The sequence below is a fragment of the Xenopus laevis genome, chromosome 7L (assembly GCF_017654675.1).
Source record: "Xenopus laevis strain J_2021 chromosome 7L, Xenopus_laevis_v10.1, whole genome shotgun sequence".
NCBI classification, from domain to species: Eukaryota; Metazoa; Chordata; class Amphibia; order Anura; family Pipidae; genus Xenopus; species Xenopus laevis.
In genome coordinates, this window is record NC_054383.1 from 106,066,881 (window position 1) to 106,086,067 (window position 19,187).

General features: G+C 37.9%; 1 protein-coding gene across 2 annotated transcripts in view; it reads right to left on the bottom strand.

Annotated features, from left to right (window-relative positions):
- The window catches only part of tp73.L (tumor protein p73 L homeolog), a 105,120-nt gene extending 90,798 nt beyond the window's left edge, over positions 1–14,322 (bottom strand). Inside the window, exon 1 of one of the 2 annotated variants that reach the window (XM_018226152.2) lies at positions 14,126–14,322. In XM_018226152.2, the coding sequence (XP_018081641.2) occupies positions 14,126–14,190 (65 nt within the window). In that variant the 5' untranslated portion in view covers positions 14,191–14,322. The remainder of the gene's footprint in view (positions 1–14,125) is intronic. The other variant, XM_018226153.2, reaches the window with a different exon arrangement.
- Positions 14,323–19,187: the final 4,865 nt, after the last annotated feature.

The following is a 19,187-nucleotide window of genomic DNA, read 5'->3' on the forward strand; positions in this document are numbered from 1 at the left end:
AAAGATCGTTATTGTTACGTCTATGGCCACCTTAAGGGTCAATGTGTCCCAAGTATTGTGTTTCTTTGCTTTCAAATGTAATCTCCCAAATGGTGGTGCTCTCCACTTAGGGGCCTCAAAGCTAAGGGCAGGGAGACCCTACATGAAGGTGAAATTTGGGAGACATCCTCAAATAGACTCTGAGAATTACACCATGATGACAATTATAATACAGGTTAATACAGGTTATACAAGGTATGGTATCTGTTATCTGAAATGCTTGGGGATCTGTCGTTTCCAAACTGGATCACCGTGCCTTGGAGCTACTAAAAACATTTACATATTGAAACATTCAAACAAAACAATATGATTGTTTTGCCATCAATGTGGATTTATAGAGATTAGTTACCATCAAATACAAGGTACCATTTTATTATAACAGAGAAAAAAAAAATCATTAAAAAATAAAAATAGTTTGATTTAACAGGCTCCTGAATGAAGAGAGACGGGAGGGTACTGAAAAGTAGCATAAGTATTTTAGAAATGGGATAGAATCAGAGCCGGGCCAACCGGGCCAGGCGCCCTAGGCAACCTGGCTGGGCACGGCGTCGGCTTAGTGTGCGCCGGCGCGCATGCACGAAACTACGCGCCGCAGCGCATGCGCGAAACTACGCACGTGCGCGCAAGCGCATTTAAAACAGAAATTACCGACGCCAGTCAGGGAGACCCAGGACCGGACACGGGGTAGGCGACAGAGCAGGTAAGTGCTTTGCACCCTAGGCACAAGCCTACTCTGCCTACCCTTAGTTCCGGCCCTGGATAGAATTGTCTATAGTTTCTCTTTGAATAGGACTCTATGGAAAATGGCCTTCCCCATAATTTAGAGCTCTCTGAATAAAGGGTTTCTGGGTAATACATGCCATACCGCTATCCTTAATTTTTAGTATGATGTAGACAATGATACATAATGATACATAGTAACATAGTAAGTTAGGTTGAAAAAAGACACATGTCCATCAGGTACAACCTCTGTGTTAACCTGCCTAACTGCTAGTTGATCCAGAGGGGAAAAAATGACTTTGATACCCTGAGACAAATTGCAATTGATTTTCATTTTTTATCATTTCTGTTTTTTAGGTTATTTAACTTTTTATTCAGCAGCTCTCTACATTCTATAACATACTAGACGTTAACTTAAAGTTGAATGTGTCCAGGGTGGTTATTATTGTTAACAAGATAAATGAATTAAGATGGGTAGGACCAATGTCTCTCCTATAAACAAAGAGCTGGCATTTTAAGTCCAGCCATGCTCCTCCTCTTGCCCCGGAGGCACGAGTCTCTAAAGAATGGAAGTGTGGATTTCAATGTGAGTCTGTGCCAGTAACAAGTTTTTTCCTCCATTCTTGATTAACCAATTTCAATAAAATATAATAAAATATATGAATATTTATATCATGATCAGATATATAAAAATCAATTCATTCAAGGAAAAGGAGAAGGGAAAGGAAGGAAGGAAGGAAGAGAGGGAGGAAGGAAATGTTGTGGTACTGTACTGACTTCAAAAATAAACTGGCATTACAATTGCAATTTCAATAAACATTTCACAAATATGGTAACATTAAACAATGCATGCTAATTTGCAATGCTCATATATACTGTCTTCTATCTCTCAAAACTGTCAGTACATACATGAAAGACAAACTCTGTATGAAAATGCCTGAAAGCACAGTTTTAACAAAAAGTGTAAGTTGCCCTACCTGAGCTGCAGATGGTATAACTGCAAGGAATTTGTAGCTGAAAGGAGCGGCCTGTTCTTACGAAACAACTCGCCGAGCACAAGCAGCCGTGTAGCGTCCCTGTCACCAAGGTGATGATATCAAAGCTAATGGGGGTTAAGTGAAAGTGTGGCTTGGCTTCGTCCCATTTTCCTGGTACACTGAGCACATAAAAGCTGGGAGTGCTATGCTTGGTTTAGAAGGCTTTATTATGTCGAAGATGTACATGTTTTGTCAACATTAAAAATTAACTATAGCATTTCTATATTAACTCTCTTTAAATAGTAAAAGGTTCAAGGGATCTTCCTCTCCAAACACTTGGCACTTGAAAGAGAATATAATTCAGAGGCAACATCCCCATACACATTCATTACACATTTTCAATGGCTTTAAAGTTATTTGTGTAATGCAACGGAAAGCAGAATTTATTTACATCTTTCTGTTCTTTGGTTCTGACTCTTAAAACAATGTAGCAGAAGTCAGTCTTTTAATCAGCTAGCTTCTGCTGCATTGGCAGGAGTCAGAGCCAACAGTGAAAAGAATATAAACAGCCAGACAGATACTGCTCTTAATAGCAATTAGCTTTTATAAATATAAACTTTACAGCCACAGAAACTGTTTAATGAAAGTATATCTGAAAGTTTCTTAGAATTGCATTTTCCTTGGGTGGAGTATAAAGAAAAGATCAGATCATTGGGGGTTCAAATTTGTGAGGCACCAACAGTGACTTTAATCACATCTCTCCTACCCCACACTAGTACAGGTATGGGACCTGTTATCTAGAATGCATGGGACCTGTGGCTATCCAAATAATAATTTGGATCTTCATTTAAGTCTACTAGAAAATCATGTAAACATTAAATAAATCCAATAGGCTGGTTTTGCTTCCAATAAGGAGTATTAAATCTTAGTTTGGATCAAGTATAAGGAGCAATCTACCGGTTCGTTACAACTGTGCATGCACCGAAGGTGACGGAAATTGCCGAAGGGAAGGAAGAAGCCACGAAGAATACTGAAGTGATGAAGATGGTGTCCGTGAGCTACGATACGCTCTTTTGCACGTGCGGGTCAGAATTATTAGAGGGGACACATAATCTGCTGTAGCACTGTGCAGGGGGAGGCAGGGAGGGGGGCCAGCAGAAGGGGGCCACATCTTTCCAAGACGACTGTTCACATGCTCAGTGTGGTCTGGGCTGCTTAGGGATCGTCATAAACAAAGCTGCTTGAATTCTACATGGCTGGGAAGTAAGGCGGGGGCTCCCCCTGCTGTTCATAAGTATGATTGTTTCCCTGCTCAGCAGTTAGGGACCATCTGACAATTCCTATCCACAGCAGTAAATGAAGGGAGAATTTCACTGCATACAGTCAGGTTTCTTATAAAATGGTACACATTTTTTAATTAAATTATATTGGAGATAGGTTTCTTTTTCATTAAAGAAAGTAAAAATGGGATTTTATGTTTTTGCCTTTCCTTGTCCTTTAAAGCCGTTGTTCACCTTTGAGTTAACTTTTATGTTAGTAGAGAGTGAGTGAGTAGAGAGTGATAGTCTCAGACAGTTTGCAATTAGTATTCATTTTTTATTATATGTGATATTTGAGTTATTTAGCTTTTTATTCAGCAGCTCTCCAGTTAGCAGTTTCAGCAATCTGGTTGCTAGGGTCTAAATTAACCTAGCAACCATGCATTGAATTGAATAAGAGACTGGAACATAAATAAGAGAGGCCTGAATATAAAGGTGTAATAAAAGTAGCAATAACAATAAATGTGTAGCCTTACAGAGCATTTGTTTTTTTAGATGTGATTAGTGACCCCCATTTGAAAGCTGGAAACAGTCAGAAGATGAAGGCAAATGATTCAAAAACTGTAAATAATTAACAACTGAAAATGTTGTTTAGAACTGGCCATTCTATAACATACTAAAAGTTAACTTTACTTTGACCCACCTCTTTAAGGGCAGCAAGAGGGCCAATACGCCACAAAAACCACCTTGATCTGATTCCTTTAAGGGTCCTGGTCACTTTTAAATGCTGGGGGTAAGTTTATATTTGGGTGCCAATTATTTACAGCAGATGACTGGGCTGATAATGCTGTTCACCAGATGAGGGAGGGTGAATCAGGATGACTCCCAAAAAATGGATGAGTTGATATATTTGAAATAGCTTGTGAAATAACCTGCTGATGCTGTGATGGCAATATCTATTAAAGGGGTTGTTCACCTTCCAAACACTTTTTTTAGTTCAGTTGTTTTCAGATTGTTCCCCAGAAATAAAGACTTTTTGAAATTACTTTCTATTATTTCTTTTCTACTGTTTTTCCAAAATCTAACTTTAACGTTTAATGCCCTGTCTCTAGTGTTTGAGTCTGGCAGCTCAGTAATTCAGGTTCAGACTCTAAACAGATACAATTCTGTAGCATTTAGTTGATACATTTCTCAGCAGCATCTATGGATTATTAGCAACTATTGTATCAATTCTAACAGCTGTAATGAAACCCAGAGATTCTGCTCAGCAGGGACAAAGATAAGAAATCTATCAACTAAATGTATCAATTTAGAACAGTTTAAAGGGTCAGCGACCCCCCCTACCAGAGCTGCTTTAGAACGTGAAAAATGACACTTTACACTTCAATATTAGAAAAACAGTGACACATGGAAAATAGAAAGTAATTGGAAAAAGTTGTTATTTCTGGTGATCTATCTGAAAACGACTTTTTTGAAGGTGAACAATCCCTTTAAAGGAACAGTAACGTCAAAAAATAAAAGTGTTTTGAAGGGATACTGTCATGGGAAATTTTTTTTTTTTCAAAATGAATCAGTTAATAGTGCTGTTCCAGAAGAATTCTGTGCTGAAATCCATTTCTCAAAAGAGCAAACAGATTTTTTTATATTTAATTTTAAAATCTGACATGGGGCTAGACATTTTGTCAATTTCCCAGCTGCCCCAAGTCATGTGACTTGTGCCTGCACTTTAGGAGAGAAATGCTTTCTGGCAGGCTGCTGTTTTTCAATGTAACTGAATGTGTCTCAGTGGGACATGGGTTTTTCCTATTGAGTGTTGTTCTTAGATCTGCCAGGCAGCTGTTATCTTGTGTTAGGGAGCTGCTATCTGGTTACCTTCCCATTGAATGAAATATAATGTAGTTTTGCCCTGCACTGGTAAATCTGCTGTGTTTGCATAAGAAACACTACTATTGTTTTTATATATAAGCTGCTGTTTAGCAATGGGGGCAGACATAAAAAGGAGAAAAGGCTCAGGTTACACAGCAGATAGCAAATAAGCTCTGTCTGTCCAATGGTGTTATCTGTTATCCATTAGTTAACCTGTGCCATATAGCCGTTTTTCAATTTCCGCCATTGCTACACAGCAGCTTGTTTATATGAACTATAGTAGTGTTTCTGAAGCAAATAGATCAGTTTTACCAGTGCAGGGCAACAGTACGTGATATTTTCATTACTTTAAAACACTTGGGGGCAGATTTACCAAGGGTCGAAGTGAATTCGAGGGAATTTTCGAAGTGAAAAAAATTCGAAATTCGAAGTAATTTTTTGGATACTTCGACCATCGAATAGGATACTACGACTTCAAGTTCACTTCGACTTCGAAGTAAAAATGGTTCGAATATTCGATCATTCGATAATCGAAGTACTGTCTGTTTAAAAAAACTTTGAAAAATTAAACCTGCCGAAGTGCTATGTTAGCCTATGGGGAACTTCTAATGCATTTTTCTAAGTTTTTTGTAGTCGAAGAAAAATCATTAGATCGATTGCTGAAATCGTTCGATCGAACGATTTTAGTTTGACTGCAGGATACCCAAATTCGCTGAAAAAACTTTGAATTCGATATTCGAATTTCGAAGTATTTTTATCTTCGAAATTCGACCCTTGATAAATCTGCCCCTTACATTTGTTACTGTTCCTTTAATGACTACTTGACATTGTCTTTATACAACTCAATTTTATAAATTATACAAAAAAATATAATTCAGTGCTAAACTCTTGCCCTGTAGTCTCTAGCAGTAAATCAGTGTTACCCCTGTTTTATAGCATCACCACAGGAGGGTATGAGAGGGTCACTTTTGGATAAAATAAGCAGCACAGGAGATGTGGCTGAGGTATAGATAGATGTATCTGAATATGTGGGCATTCAAGGCTTGCTCGGAAGTCAGGATGTTATTGTTTAGATAGAAATAAAAAGTTTACACCAAAATTGTTGTGCCCTAAATGGTAGGGATCAGTATCATAAGTACCGCTTTCCATGTTTCCACCTCCCCAAAGAAAACATAGGTTCTGTGTCTTTTATCATCTGCATGGCAAAACCCACTAGGTTAAAAAGGGTCCAGTTATTTCTACTAACTTTTTGAATATTGCCTAGTAAGATTAAGTGCATGACATCAGTTGTTTCAAGGCAATGCAGCAGAAGCAATGTGATGTTTTTTAAAAATATTATTAAAAGGGATTTAGTAATCCCTTTGGAAAAAAAGGCTGTTCTTCAGAGTGAAGCAGTTGAAGGGGTTTAGTATGATGTAGAGAGTGATATTCTTAGAAACTTTGCAACTGGTTTTAATTTTTTATTATTTGTGGTTTTTGAGTTATTTCGATTTTTATTCAGCAGCTCTGCATTTTGCAGTTTCAGCAAATCTGGTTGCTAGGGCTCAAATTACCATAGCAACCAACATTTGATTTGTATATGGGACTGGAATATGATTAGGATAGATCCTAAATAGAAAGTAGCAATAACAATAAATTGAATCTAAGGACCCTATTTAGAAAGTATCAAAGTGGTAATTGTTACTACAGTCAGTTTTCATCAGTATTGGAATTGAAGAAGTTGAAGTAGTAAAATGTTGTAAATTTAGTAATGGTTGAAATCCCATTATTTCCCATCATTTCTGTTAAAAAACAGAACACTTTTTTTCTTTTTTCAAAATAAAGCAAAATGAAAAGACTATATGCTGAAAATATATTCAGCCAAGTCTTTTAATGCTTACAAGAATCAGGAAGTTGGAAGCGAAGATCAGTTTCATTTTCTGTTTTTTGCCCTGATTTTGGAAGGAATAACAAAAAACACAGAAATTCCTTAATTAAAGCAATTGGTGTAATGTCTGTTCAGCACAAGTCATATTGCTTGAACTTGTGATGAAAATGGTGATGTACTTCACTACTTCTATAATATGCCCATATTACCAAATGTTCAACAAATGGTCTTTGTTGGGATGAACGACAAGGGGATGATTGACAGGAACTATGCCGTAGTTTAGCTAGAACTACATATATCCCACTAATCTAATTTTAAGGATTCTCTGTAAATATGGGATATATTTAACAGCTTTCCGTGTTTTAAAGGCATAATATTCATGCCCCTCTGCATTTTAATGACTGAAGATATGTTTATTTTCTTTCATACCCAATTAGACCCTTGTTTACCAATGTCTCATTTTTAATTTGCAGTTTTGTGAAAAGCCAGTGGAAATATTAACAAGTAAAGGCTTTTTCATTTTATAGCAAAATAATTAGTTAGGTTACTGACTGTGGGTAGACATTAAAGACTGTAGTGCATGTTTGGGCTTGCATTTCCAAAAACAACTGGAAAAGAAGAGACTGCTAATTATCAGAATGTTTTGATGACATTGTTAGACTACAGGGAGGTAAATAAATGGAAATAGAAGCGAAAATGAGAGTCCTAATAGAGCTTTGATGCATATCTTAAGTTATTATAAGATTGGTAACCTTTCTGGCCTTATTACATACAGTATTATTGGAGCAAAAACACAATAAAAATATTAATGTGGACAGAATGCAGTGAATGTCAACCAATTTAGTCCATAAATTATTGAAAAGTATAATATAATATATATTATGGGAACATGCTAAATGTATGCAGATTTCAGAACTTATTGACAGAATGGTAGTACAGGTATGAACCTGTTATCCAGAATGCTCGGGACCTGAAGATTTCAGGACAACTGATCATTCTGTAATTTGGATCTTCATACCTTAAGTCTGCTAGAAAATCTTGTAAACATTAAATAAACCCAATAGGCTGGTTTTGCTTCCAATAAGGATTAATAATATCTTAGTTGGGATAAAGTAAAATGTACAGTTTTATTATTACAGAGAAAAAGGAAATGATTTTTATATATTTGGATTATTTGGATGAAATGGAGCCTACGGGAGACAACCTTTCCGTAATTTGGAGCTTTCTGGATACCGGGTTTCCAGAAAACAGATTCCATTCCTGTATTACATTTGTATGACGACCTTCTATATGATGGATTGTAATTGAAATGCTAAAACCAACCATGGTCATATCAATCTGAACCAAATGGTTCCAATGGTCTCAATCAAAGCTTTCTTAACTAGCAACATTTTAACAGCAAACTATCATTACCCCATTTTCCATTTATAATATGCTTTATATATACAGGTATGAATCATGGTATCAAGAATGCTTGGGACCTGGGATTTTCCAGATAAGAGATCCATAATCCATCATTTGGATCTCCATATCTTAAATCTACTAAAAAAACATTATTTAAACTCATCCATCTTTTGCGTCCTCGATAAGCTGACTGCGAGATCGGTATTTCTGTGCATGCTTGTTGGAGCAGTTTGCCATTTTGCGCAACTGCGCATGCTCAGAATTACGCGGAATTTGCCGATCTCACAGTCAGTTTACTGAGGACGCAGAAGATGGACGTGTGGAACTTCGCTTCAAGAATCTACGGTGAGGGGTAAGTATGGCGTATGGGGCATTTCCCCAGGGGGGTAGTCAGCCTGGGGGGGGAGGGAGGGGGGTCTACCTGTGGTGGGGGGTACGGGTTTTTTTCAGAACAGGTTGATTTCTCCTTTAAAGTATGAAGATCCAAATTATGGAAATATCCATTACCCGCAAGACCCCAGGTCCCAAGCACCTTAACCCACAAAATATTGCCATTATAGGACCTGCACCCAACCCATACCTGCATCTTCTTGCTCCATACCCTACTTCTGGGTATACCTCTGGTTCCAAGACAGGGAATGTTGGAGAGCAGTGAAGGAGTTTACTTCCCCAGTCTGACCCACACCCAACCCTAACCTCCAATGGTTTCATTGAAACCAGTATTCAAGATACTGTAACTAACAGCTGAACAGTGGAACCCCACAAGAATTAAAATCAGACAAAGACAGGTGGTCATATACCATACAAGCACTCCACAGTATATAGAGTTTGACAAAGATTGGTCTACTTTAATAAATGGTCAAAAGGGGCACTTGTTTTTCTTTATGGTGTCCCATGTAGAGAGGAACTAGGTGGAGGCTCTGAACACATGTTCATGAGACCAGTAGTTTGTTTTATGTCTTAATTCGGTAACTTAACGGGGTTGTTCACCTTTGAGTTAACTTATAGTATGATGTAGAGAGTGATATTCTGAGACAACTTACAATTAGTTTTCATTTTTTATTATTTGTGGGGTTTTTTTCTTCAGCAGCTGTCCTGTTTGCAATTTCAGCAATCTGGTTGCTAGCTGTCCACATTACCCTAGCAACCTTGCATTGATTTGAATAAGAGACTGTAATATGAACAGGAGATGAGTACTAAAAAGTAGCAATAACGAAAAAATTGTAGCTTTACAGAGCATTTGTTTTTAAATGGGGACCCACCACGGCCTTAAAGCAGTCCTGCTAATAGATGAGTTTGTCCATACAATAGACTCAAGTCACTACAGCTGGGTTTAGTATATAAAACACTTATTTCTCTTACAGAATAAAAAATAATTACATGATGAATTACACTTCTCAGAACATAAACCTGTGTCCAATACTTCCCTGCCTTGCTGTTGTGTTAGCAATAATGTCTGACATAAGGTTTGCATTAAGAAATATTATCCTGTAATTACAGCTCCTAGCAGAGGAGAAGTTAAATGATGTATTTTATTTTAAAGGTTGTTAATAAAAACATTCACCAAATGACTGAACTGCAGGCACAAAGAGGGAGAGAGAACACCTGCTCAAGTACATATGTAGGTCCCAAGGTACTGATTCCCATGATATTATTCTTGTACAGTGAGAAACATCAGACAAACAATTAAATGTACCAGGCCTGATAAAAGCAACAAAGAGAATTGAATCTCCAGCTGTAATGCACATGGAACAAGATATTATTAAATACCAAGGGGATAACCCCAGACATTGGAAATGCAGACTCTTGCATTTGTTTTGATGTTATAAGGTAAAAAATACATTATTTCTTCAAATTCCTGATTTGTATACCATAAAGTCCAACTGCTGCAGGACCTAAACAGCAGCTGGTGTGAGTATGAAGAGTGGGCAATGTTGGACGGGGCCACCAGGATACCATGAAAAATATTGGTGGGCCCAGGTATTAGTAGGCCCTCCTGTTGACCCAAACAATTTGCTGTGTATGGCTTTCCAATGGCAGTTCCCTAGTTCCTTATAAGAACGAGTAGAAAAGGGGATAAAAGAGGGGTGATAATATGTAAAGGGAAGATACTCGGAGAATAAGTGAAGAGTGAAGAAAGGGGTTAATACCGAAGAGTGGGCTGGTGGTTAATCAGAATCTCTGTGTAACACCAAAGGGTCAATCACAACTAGTATTTTGGCGAGCCCCAACCTGACATCACAAACCTATATGTCTCAAGGCAGACTGACCAGGCAGCATGGAAATAATGGCAAGGGAAACCAGGAAAAACAGCCTGGAGAATAAATAAAATTAAAACCATATACATGGCAGCAGGCCTATAAATCAGCTGCCCTAGCACCTCTAGCAGTAGGGTTAAAGGGGTGGTTCATGTTTGAACTAACTGTTAGTATTATGTAGAGAGTGATATTCTGAGACAATTTGCATTGGGTTTTCATTTTTTATTATTTGTGTTTTTTTGAGCAGCTCTCTAGTTTGCAATTTCAGCAATCTGGTCACTAAGGTTCAAATTACCCTAGCAACCATGCGTTGATTTTGAATGAGAGACTGGAATACGAAAAGGAGAGGGCCGGAATAGAAAGATCAGTAATAAAAGGGAGCAATAACTATCAACTGGTAGCCTTACAATGCATTTGTTTTTAGATGGGGTTGGTGACCCCCCCTATTTGAAAGCTAGAAAGAGCCAGAAGAAGAAGACAAATGATTCAAAAACTATATAAAAGAAAAAATAAAGGCCAATTGAAAAGTTGCTTAGAATTAGTCATTTTATAACATACTTTGGGGGTTATTTATCTATGTTAATTTATCTCAATACTTTCTGCTAGAAACTCCGATCAAATCTGCTCGGGTTTTGTTACACTTATTTATTATAACATTGTCCCGAAAATTTGCTTTGCGGGAAATTTTTCTGAATTTTTCATCCGATTTTCAAGATTTTTTCGTAATTTTCACCCGAAAACTCAGAAAACTTCGGGGTATTGCTCAAAAACCCAGCGCACATCAAAAAATCATTGGGACTTCTCCCCTTATTTGCAACCTTGACAGGTCTGAGATGCCAGGTTTTCAGATTCAGACTTTTCCATCCTCGGGGGTTTAATAAATTCCGAAAAATCAGTGAGTTTTTAAAAGTCAGATTTTATAAAAGAAACACAATTTTTTTCGTGATTTTTGCATTCGGAGATTAGTAAATAACCCCCTAAAAAGTTAACTCAAAGGTGAACCACCCTTTAAGCTGAAGAGAGGGAGTCTGAAGGTGATAATGTCCCTTTAGCTCAGGGTAAACCTAGCACTCAGGATACCGCCATATACAGAATCATCATAACTACTGGCATCTTCCTCTGCTATATGACTGATGTATCTGACTGCACATATTGCACCTGCCTCTATCTTTTATATTTTATAACACAATACACTGCAACAACATTTGACTTGGCTGCTCGGGTCAGTGACCCCCCCCCCCAATTGAAAACATCTGTGAGGCTAAAAACACTTCTTGCAAGTCAAGCAAAGCCAATATTCCTAAGCACATCGCAGACAATAATTTCCCTTTTCTTTAAGTAAAAAAACAAAAGCCTCCACCTTTCTAATACAGGTGTGTATACCGCTGTAATGTGGCTACAGATTCACCTGCAGGTCAGTAGCAAGAGTAACATTCTAGGCAACATCCCCCTGCATGAAAGACAAATTATGTGCTCCAAGACCAGTTGGCACAGCTGAAGGCTGTTATTAAGAACTAGTTCTGTATGATGTGGCCTCACCTGTGTCCTAGTTGGTTACACAGGGATCCATGGTAACAACCATAGTAACACAACGCGGCTAAACCCTGCAGTGTCACAAGCATTTCCCTTTAGATTAATGCGCACCGGGAGGCAGCAATGTTGCAATTCTGGCAAACCATGGTGTGTGACTCAGGGGCACATTTACGTTAAACTGATTTCACATTCAGTGCAGTTCATACAAATAAACCAGCGGACATACAGCTGCTGTTGGACTCCAACGACTTACAGGAGGGGCAACTGGAGAATTGGGAATTCTCTAATCTAAAATGAGAAGCATATTTGCTCAGATATACTGTCTTACTTGCTTACAAATCAATACTTGAAAAAAAAAAACCTTTGGACAATGTAAGTGTGTAGTCCATAATTATTATTATAGTAATACTGTGATGCCAAACCTGCTACCCCTCCAGCAGTTTATGACAGGAGCTGGAGGGCCACAGGCTGGACTCTGCTGGTTTATACTACTGCACTCGTTGAACATTCCTTTCCCAGCTTTGTGTGATCCTGTTTGCTAAATGTTTAGCCAAGTTGCTTCCCTGGAGATATTTTATCAAAACAAAGCAGCGTAATAAGGGACTATTAACTGCATATAAACGTCGGCAGAGACTCTCTTTCCGTGCACAGGTTCCGTGGCACTATTTTCAAGTAAGGAACTCATAATTGGATGTCCCATTCAGCACACAGCTTCTTGTAGGATAGATTGCAAGCCCACCTGACAAGCAGCCCTATTTTAGAATTGTCTTTGCTGCTTATGACTCCCCACACATGATATACAGCTCTGCAGAATAGTTTTGGGGGTTAACTTAAATGATAACCTGGGGAGAACAGACTATTTGTATCAGTACAAATCTGTATTTACTGTCATTTTATGTATGGGACCTGTTATCCAGAATGCTCGGGCCTGGGGCTTTCTGGATAATGGATCTTTGCATAATTTGGATCTTCCTACCTTAAGTCTACTAGAAAATCATGTAAGCATTACATGAACCCAATAGGCAATAACAATCACTTTTACCGCTACGGAGCGCTGGTCAAAACATTCTGGAGTCTGGTATGATTAATATCAATTTTTGGCTTTATTCATGCGCATAAAAATTACACAGGAGGGGATTTACATACAGGATAAAGATTAATTATGTCTTAGTCGGGATCAAGCACAAGGTACTATTTTATTACTACAGAGAAAAAGGAAATCATTTTTTAAAAATTTGGATTATTTGGATAAAATGGAGTCTATGGGAGACAGACTTTGCGTAATTTGGAGCTCTCTGGATAACGGGTTTGCAGATGAGATAACGGATCCCATCCCTGTACTGCTGATTTCTCCATATTTTTATAAGACAAAGTTATAAAAGGTATTGTTTTATTACTACGGAGAAAAGAAAATCATTTTTAAAAATTTGGATTATTTGGATAAAATGGAGCCTATGGGAGACCGACTTTCCGTAATTTGGAGCTCTCTGGATAACGGGTTTGCAGATAACGGATACCATACTGCTTATTTCTCCATATTGTTATAAGACAAAGTTATAAAAAAGAAAGTTTCTCACTGATACAGCAATGAACCACAAATAATAATAGCGGAATATGTGCACCAAATACTAAACGATACACAGAAACACCTGAGGGAGCATGTGATTACAACAAGGCGCCATTTAAAGTCAATTCGAGAGAAAAAAAAAACAAATGTTCAGAACAAAAACAATATTTATACAAACTACTGGTGCAGAAGTAGAAACACAAAACAAAGACTGCATTTACATTTAATATGGTGGAATCCTAAATTGCCTTTGGTTGCTGTTAGCTTGCTACTAACGATCGTACATCTTACGATTGTTCGGCCGACATCTGTCAGGAAATTGATCGGCCAGGTCATAAAATCTTTGTCGGTCCCAGTGCAATCTATCTATGTTTGCAGGGCCAAGCAGACAGCTCCCCTTTGTTTTCCTGGCAAATTGGTCTTTATAGTTGATGGTCAATTCGCACGATCGTACGATTGTTCCGTGGTCTCACGATGAGGATCTGATCTTTTAAAAATCTCAACATCTATGGCCAGCTTAATACAGTTCTTTCTAAGGATGGCATGTAAAAGAAGATTATAAAACATCTATGAAGTTGATTTATGTTCTATATCTTGGCATGGGAGCTGCCATGTGAGTGCAGAGAGTTGTGTACCTGAAATGCCAGTCTGTGCTGATAGTCCCCTGCACTGCCCTCTGCTTGATGAGTGTCGCTTGCATGAAAGTGCTTGGCTGGGATCTGCCAAAAGAGCTGATGAGCGATCCTCTTGCCCTGTCTGTCCGGGCTAGCAGCTGACAGTTGCAATGAATCCGGACTGCCACTCGCAAAGCCTTCCTATTAACCTCTTCATCGCCGGGCCCCCACTTAGCAGGCGATGACACCTGTTTTGGGCATTGCCGCATTGGCGACATTAGCTGTGAAAGTGACGTGCAGAAGAGGAGTTGATTAGGGGGTGGATGTGGCAGTTGCTGGATCATAAAGTTGATGCACAGGAACACAGAGGAGGCAGGATCTAAGATGGGAAATTAGGGGGAGGGGAGCCGGGACCTTGGCCGCCTTTTAACAGGCAGCCGGCGGGAAGGGGGAACTTTTTAAAGCTGTGATGATGACCATTCTGTGTCTGTAGGTGAACTATAACTTAATGCGCTTTCCAGGGATATAGTTCAGCGCACTGCTGGGCATTCCTGTAATAATAGGCTGAATCTATCTGCGACACAAAGTTTATCGCAATCTTAATACCTTTAACGACTATGCGCAAGTCGTTGCGACACACTCGCCGCAACTCCGCTGTACTGCATCGAAGCGCTAAAGAGGTATCGCAAACGTTTCTCTTGCGACAAAGGGAATATTTCTTCATTACGCGGACAGCAGATAGCGATTGTGTGGCTACAGCTAGCGCCGCGTATTCCCTGATCATTCTGTGTTTATTCGTTTGAATAACATTACTACCAACCAACCAAACCGAATATGCCGCAACATCATCCTTTTAACACGTTTTCCAGACGACGAAACAAAATTCTTCGTCTTTATATTCGTTACGTTTTATCCAGAATTCACAATATGCTCAATATTGTAATGAACTAACGTTCTTATTCATAATAAACATCAGTTCTTTTTCATGCTCGTTTTATTTCAACACAATCTTGCAGAAATTACGCGATTTACATGTTGCTGTCATATATTTATTTTGGTGTAAAAATACCGGCATTTATTTATCCTAGAGATATTATCTTTCTAGGCATCATTATTTCAGCGATACATTGTTGTATTTGAATTTTCCTGGCCAATTGAATTTATCATTTCAAAGAATAGAAAGACAAAATGTTATATTGTGAGTTCATGCCACAGTCACAAATATATCTGCAACAATGTACACAGTTTACAATGTAACATTAAGATCATTTTTAAAGGGTGATACTATGTTAACTTTTAGTATGTTATAGAGTGGCAATTTTTCAATTGGTCTTCAATATTTATTTTTTATAGTTTTCGAATTATTTGCCTTTTTCTGCAAATAATCAGCTTTTAAAGGGGGGTCACTGACCCCATCTAAAAACAAATGCTCTGCAAGGCGACACATTTAGAGGTAGATTAATCAAGGGTCGAATTTCGAAATAATGGGAGTTTTTTTTTTTTGAACTCCCATAACTTAGAAATTTGAATAAAAAAAAGACCAATCTAAATTTATTTTAAAAAAATTAAGCTTTGAACTTCGGGTGAATAGGCTGTATTTGAATCGTTCGAATCGAAGTTTTAGCATATTCGATCGAATTCGAAACAAAGTATTTGCCCCAAAAAACTTTGATTTTTCAAAGTCCACCAAATTACTCCAAATAGGTTCTATGAGGTCCTCCATAGGCTAAAATAGCAATTTGGTAGGTTTTAGATCAGGGGTGTCCAAACTGCGGCCTGAGGGCCACATGCGTCCCAGGATGCATAGGAATGCGGCCCAGCTTGGTTCCCGAGGAAATAGGAGGAGGGGGAGGAGGGACTCTGCCCGTTGCCCAGTTAGTAATAATAATATAATAATATGTCTATTTATTATCCAGGTGTGCCATATTCCAGTGTATAGCTCCATCTGGTTATCCAACTGACATTGTAGTTCTTTTCTGTGTATTTCCTTTACGTTTACAAATTATACGTGTTTGTGTATTTCATGTGTGGCCCCCTGATAATTTTCTTTTTCCAATGTGGCCCGGCGAGCCAAAAGTTTGGACACCACTGTTTTAGATGGTGAATGGTAGAAGAGACAGTACATGATAAATTTAGATATTCGAATAGTCAAATTTTTTTTAATTCGAAATGAATTTTGGCCTATTCGACAGTCAAAGTACACAAAAATAGCTTGAAATTTTAATTTTTTTACTTCGAATTTTCACTAAAACTAGAGACTAGAGAGCTGCTGAATAAAAAGCTAAATAACTCAAAAAACACAAATTATAAAAAATGAAAACCAATTGCAAATTGTCTAGGAATATCACTCTCTATGTCATACTTGGGGGCTGATTCACTAACTTCGAGTGAAGGATTTGAAGTGAAAAAACTTCGAATTTCGAAGTGTTTTTTGGGCTACTTCGACCATCGAATGGGCTACTTTGACCTTCGACTATGACTTCGAACTACGGATTCGAACTAAAAATCGTTCGACTATTCGATAATCGAAGTACTGTCTCTTTAAAAAAAACTTTGACCCCCTAGTTCGCCATCTAAAACCTACCGAACTCAATGTTAGCCTATGGGGAAGGTCCCCATAGGCTTTCCTACGTTTTTTTGATCGAAGGATATTCCTTAGATCGTTGGATTTAAACCCTTTGAATCGAACGATTCAAAGGATTTAAACGTTCGATCGAAGGAATAATCCTTCGATCGTACTATCTGCGCTACCCTCGATATTCGACTGGGAATTAAAATCCTTCGACTTCGAATATCGAAGTCGAAGGATTTTAATTCCCAGTCGAATATCGAGGGTTAATTAACCCTCGATATTCGACCCTTGGTGAAGCAGCCCCTAAAAGTTAACTCAAAGGTGAACAGCTCCTTTAAGATATCTTAATATTGAGACGTTAAGATTTTGTTATTAACAAATTCTGCACAAAATAGAGTGGTTTGTAAACTAATAAGAATGTGCCCTTTCCTATGGGAAAATCTGCAAGTATATACTAAAAGCGAGAGATATTTCTTTTGGAGAATATAACATTATATAAATGCTATAAAAATTTAATGAAAAAATATAAAAATAAATATGTATTTGGTTTCTAATTAAGAATGTTTACTGTCTGTACTTCCAAGCATTGCTGGTCCTGATATACAAGTGTGACCAATTTATAAACTGATATATGGTGAAGGGGACATTCTTGTGTTTAGATTACAATCTGGTTTTATAAATACTGTTTAAAGGACCAGTAACATCAAAAAATTTAAATGTTTTAAAGTAATAAAAATATAATGCAGTGTTGCCCTGCACTAGTAAAACTGATGTGTTTGCTTCAGCAACACTACTATTGTTTATATAAATAAACTGCTGTGCAGCGATGGGGGCAGCCATTCAAAGGAGAAAAGGCTCAAGCTATGCAGCAGATAGCAGATAAGCTCTGTAGAACATAATGTTATCTGTTATCCACTATTTAACCCAGGTATCCCCAACCTTTTGAACCCGTGAACAACATTCAGAAGTAAAAGGAGTTAGGGAGCAACACAAGCATGAAAAATGTTCCTGGGGTGCCAAATAAGGGCTGTGATTGGCCATTTAGCAGCCCCTATGTGGATTGTCAACCTATATTGAGGCTCTGTTTGGCAGTACATCTGGTTTTTATACAACCAAAACTTGCCTCCAATTCAAAATAAGCACCTGCTTTGAGGCCACTGGGAGCAACATCCCAGGGTTTGGAGAGCAACATGTTGCTCACGAGCTACTGGTTGGGGATCACTGATTTAACCTGTGCCAAATAGACTTTTTTCAATTTCCGCCATTGCTACACAGCAGCTTGTTTATATGAACTATAGTAGTGTTATTATTGTCATTATTTTAAAACACTTTAATTTTTGTTGGTGTTACTGTTCCTTTAAATGCTAGTCTGTATATAGGTACTGATAATATAGCAACACAACTACAATAAGTTGGTGACCGCGTCCATATAATATTCATTATGTACAGACTTGTCTCTGGGCAGTAATTACTATTGTACTATTGTGAACAAGTGATTTACAGCTTTTGGTGTGAAATGCAATGTAGGGTCAGTGGATATAGCAGAAATGTGTTTGTGACTCTAAACTATTTAAAATGGTTGTTTAACTTTAAATTAACTTTTAGTATCAAGTAGTGAGTGATATTCTGAGACAGTTTGCAATTGGTTTTCATTTTTTATTATTTGTGGTTTTTGAGTTATTTAGATTTTTATTCAGCAGCTCTCCAGTCTGCAATTAAAGCAATCTGGTCGCTAGGATCCAAATTACCCTAGCAAACATGCACTAATTTGAATAAGAGACTGGAATGTGAATAGGAGAGGGACTGAAAAGAAAGTTGAATTATAAAACATATCAATAATGATAAATGTGGAGCCTTGAAGAGAATTTGTTTTTGGCTTCTTCAGAAGAAAGCAAATAATTCAAAAACTATAAAAAAAGGAAAATATGAAGGCCAATTGAAAAATTGGTTAGAATTAGCCATTCTATAACATACAAAATGTTAAAGGGGAACTCAGGCTTCTAAAGCAAAATTTGATAATGAGGCCCAGGTAACACAGAAACCCCTAATATACTCAACATAGTTACCTGTTTCTTCAAAAAGTATGAATAAATGCCATTTTCTATGCTGAAATCCAGCTAACAGTTTTTCTCTTTCTGCATCATTTGAAATCCTGGCAGGGAAAGAGGGACTAAACACTGATGTTACAAATTGTAACAACTTCTCCACAGCTTACAGACAGCATGCAGGAACTACATAACCCACAATGCATTGTACTGCTAATTTCCTTATTGAAATCACGTGTGCAGGGAATTGTGGGTTTGGAGGATGCAGGCTGAGGACAGATGGCTGTAGATACAAAGTAACAGTAGTCAGCCAGCTCATCAAAGTAGTCAGACAAATCAGCAGGAGGCTAGGCTTAGGGCAAGGCCAGACATGGCGTTTTTACGTTGTGTAAATACGCCACTAAAACCACACACGATCGTCAACATGCATTTTTCATGTGTTTTCAGCACGTAGGTTTAGTTTCCC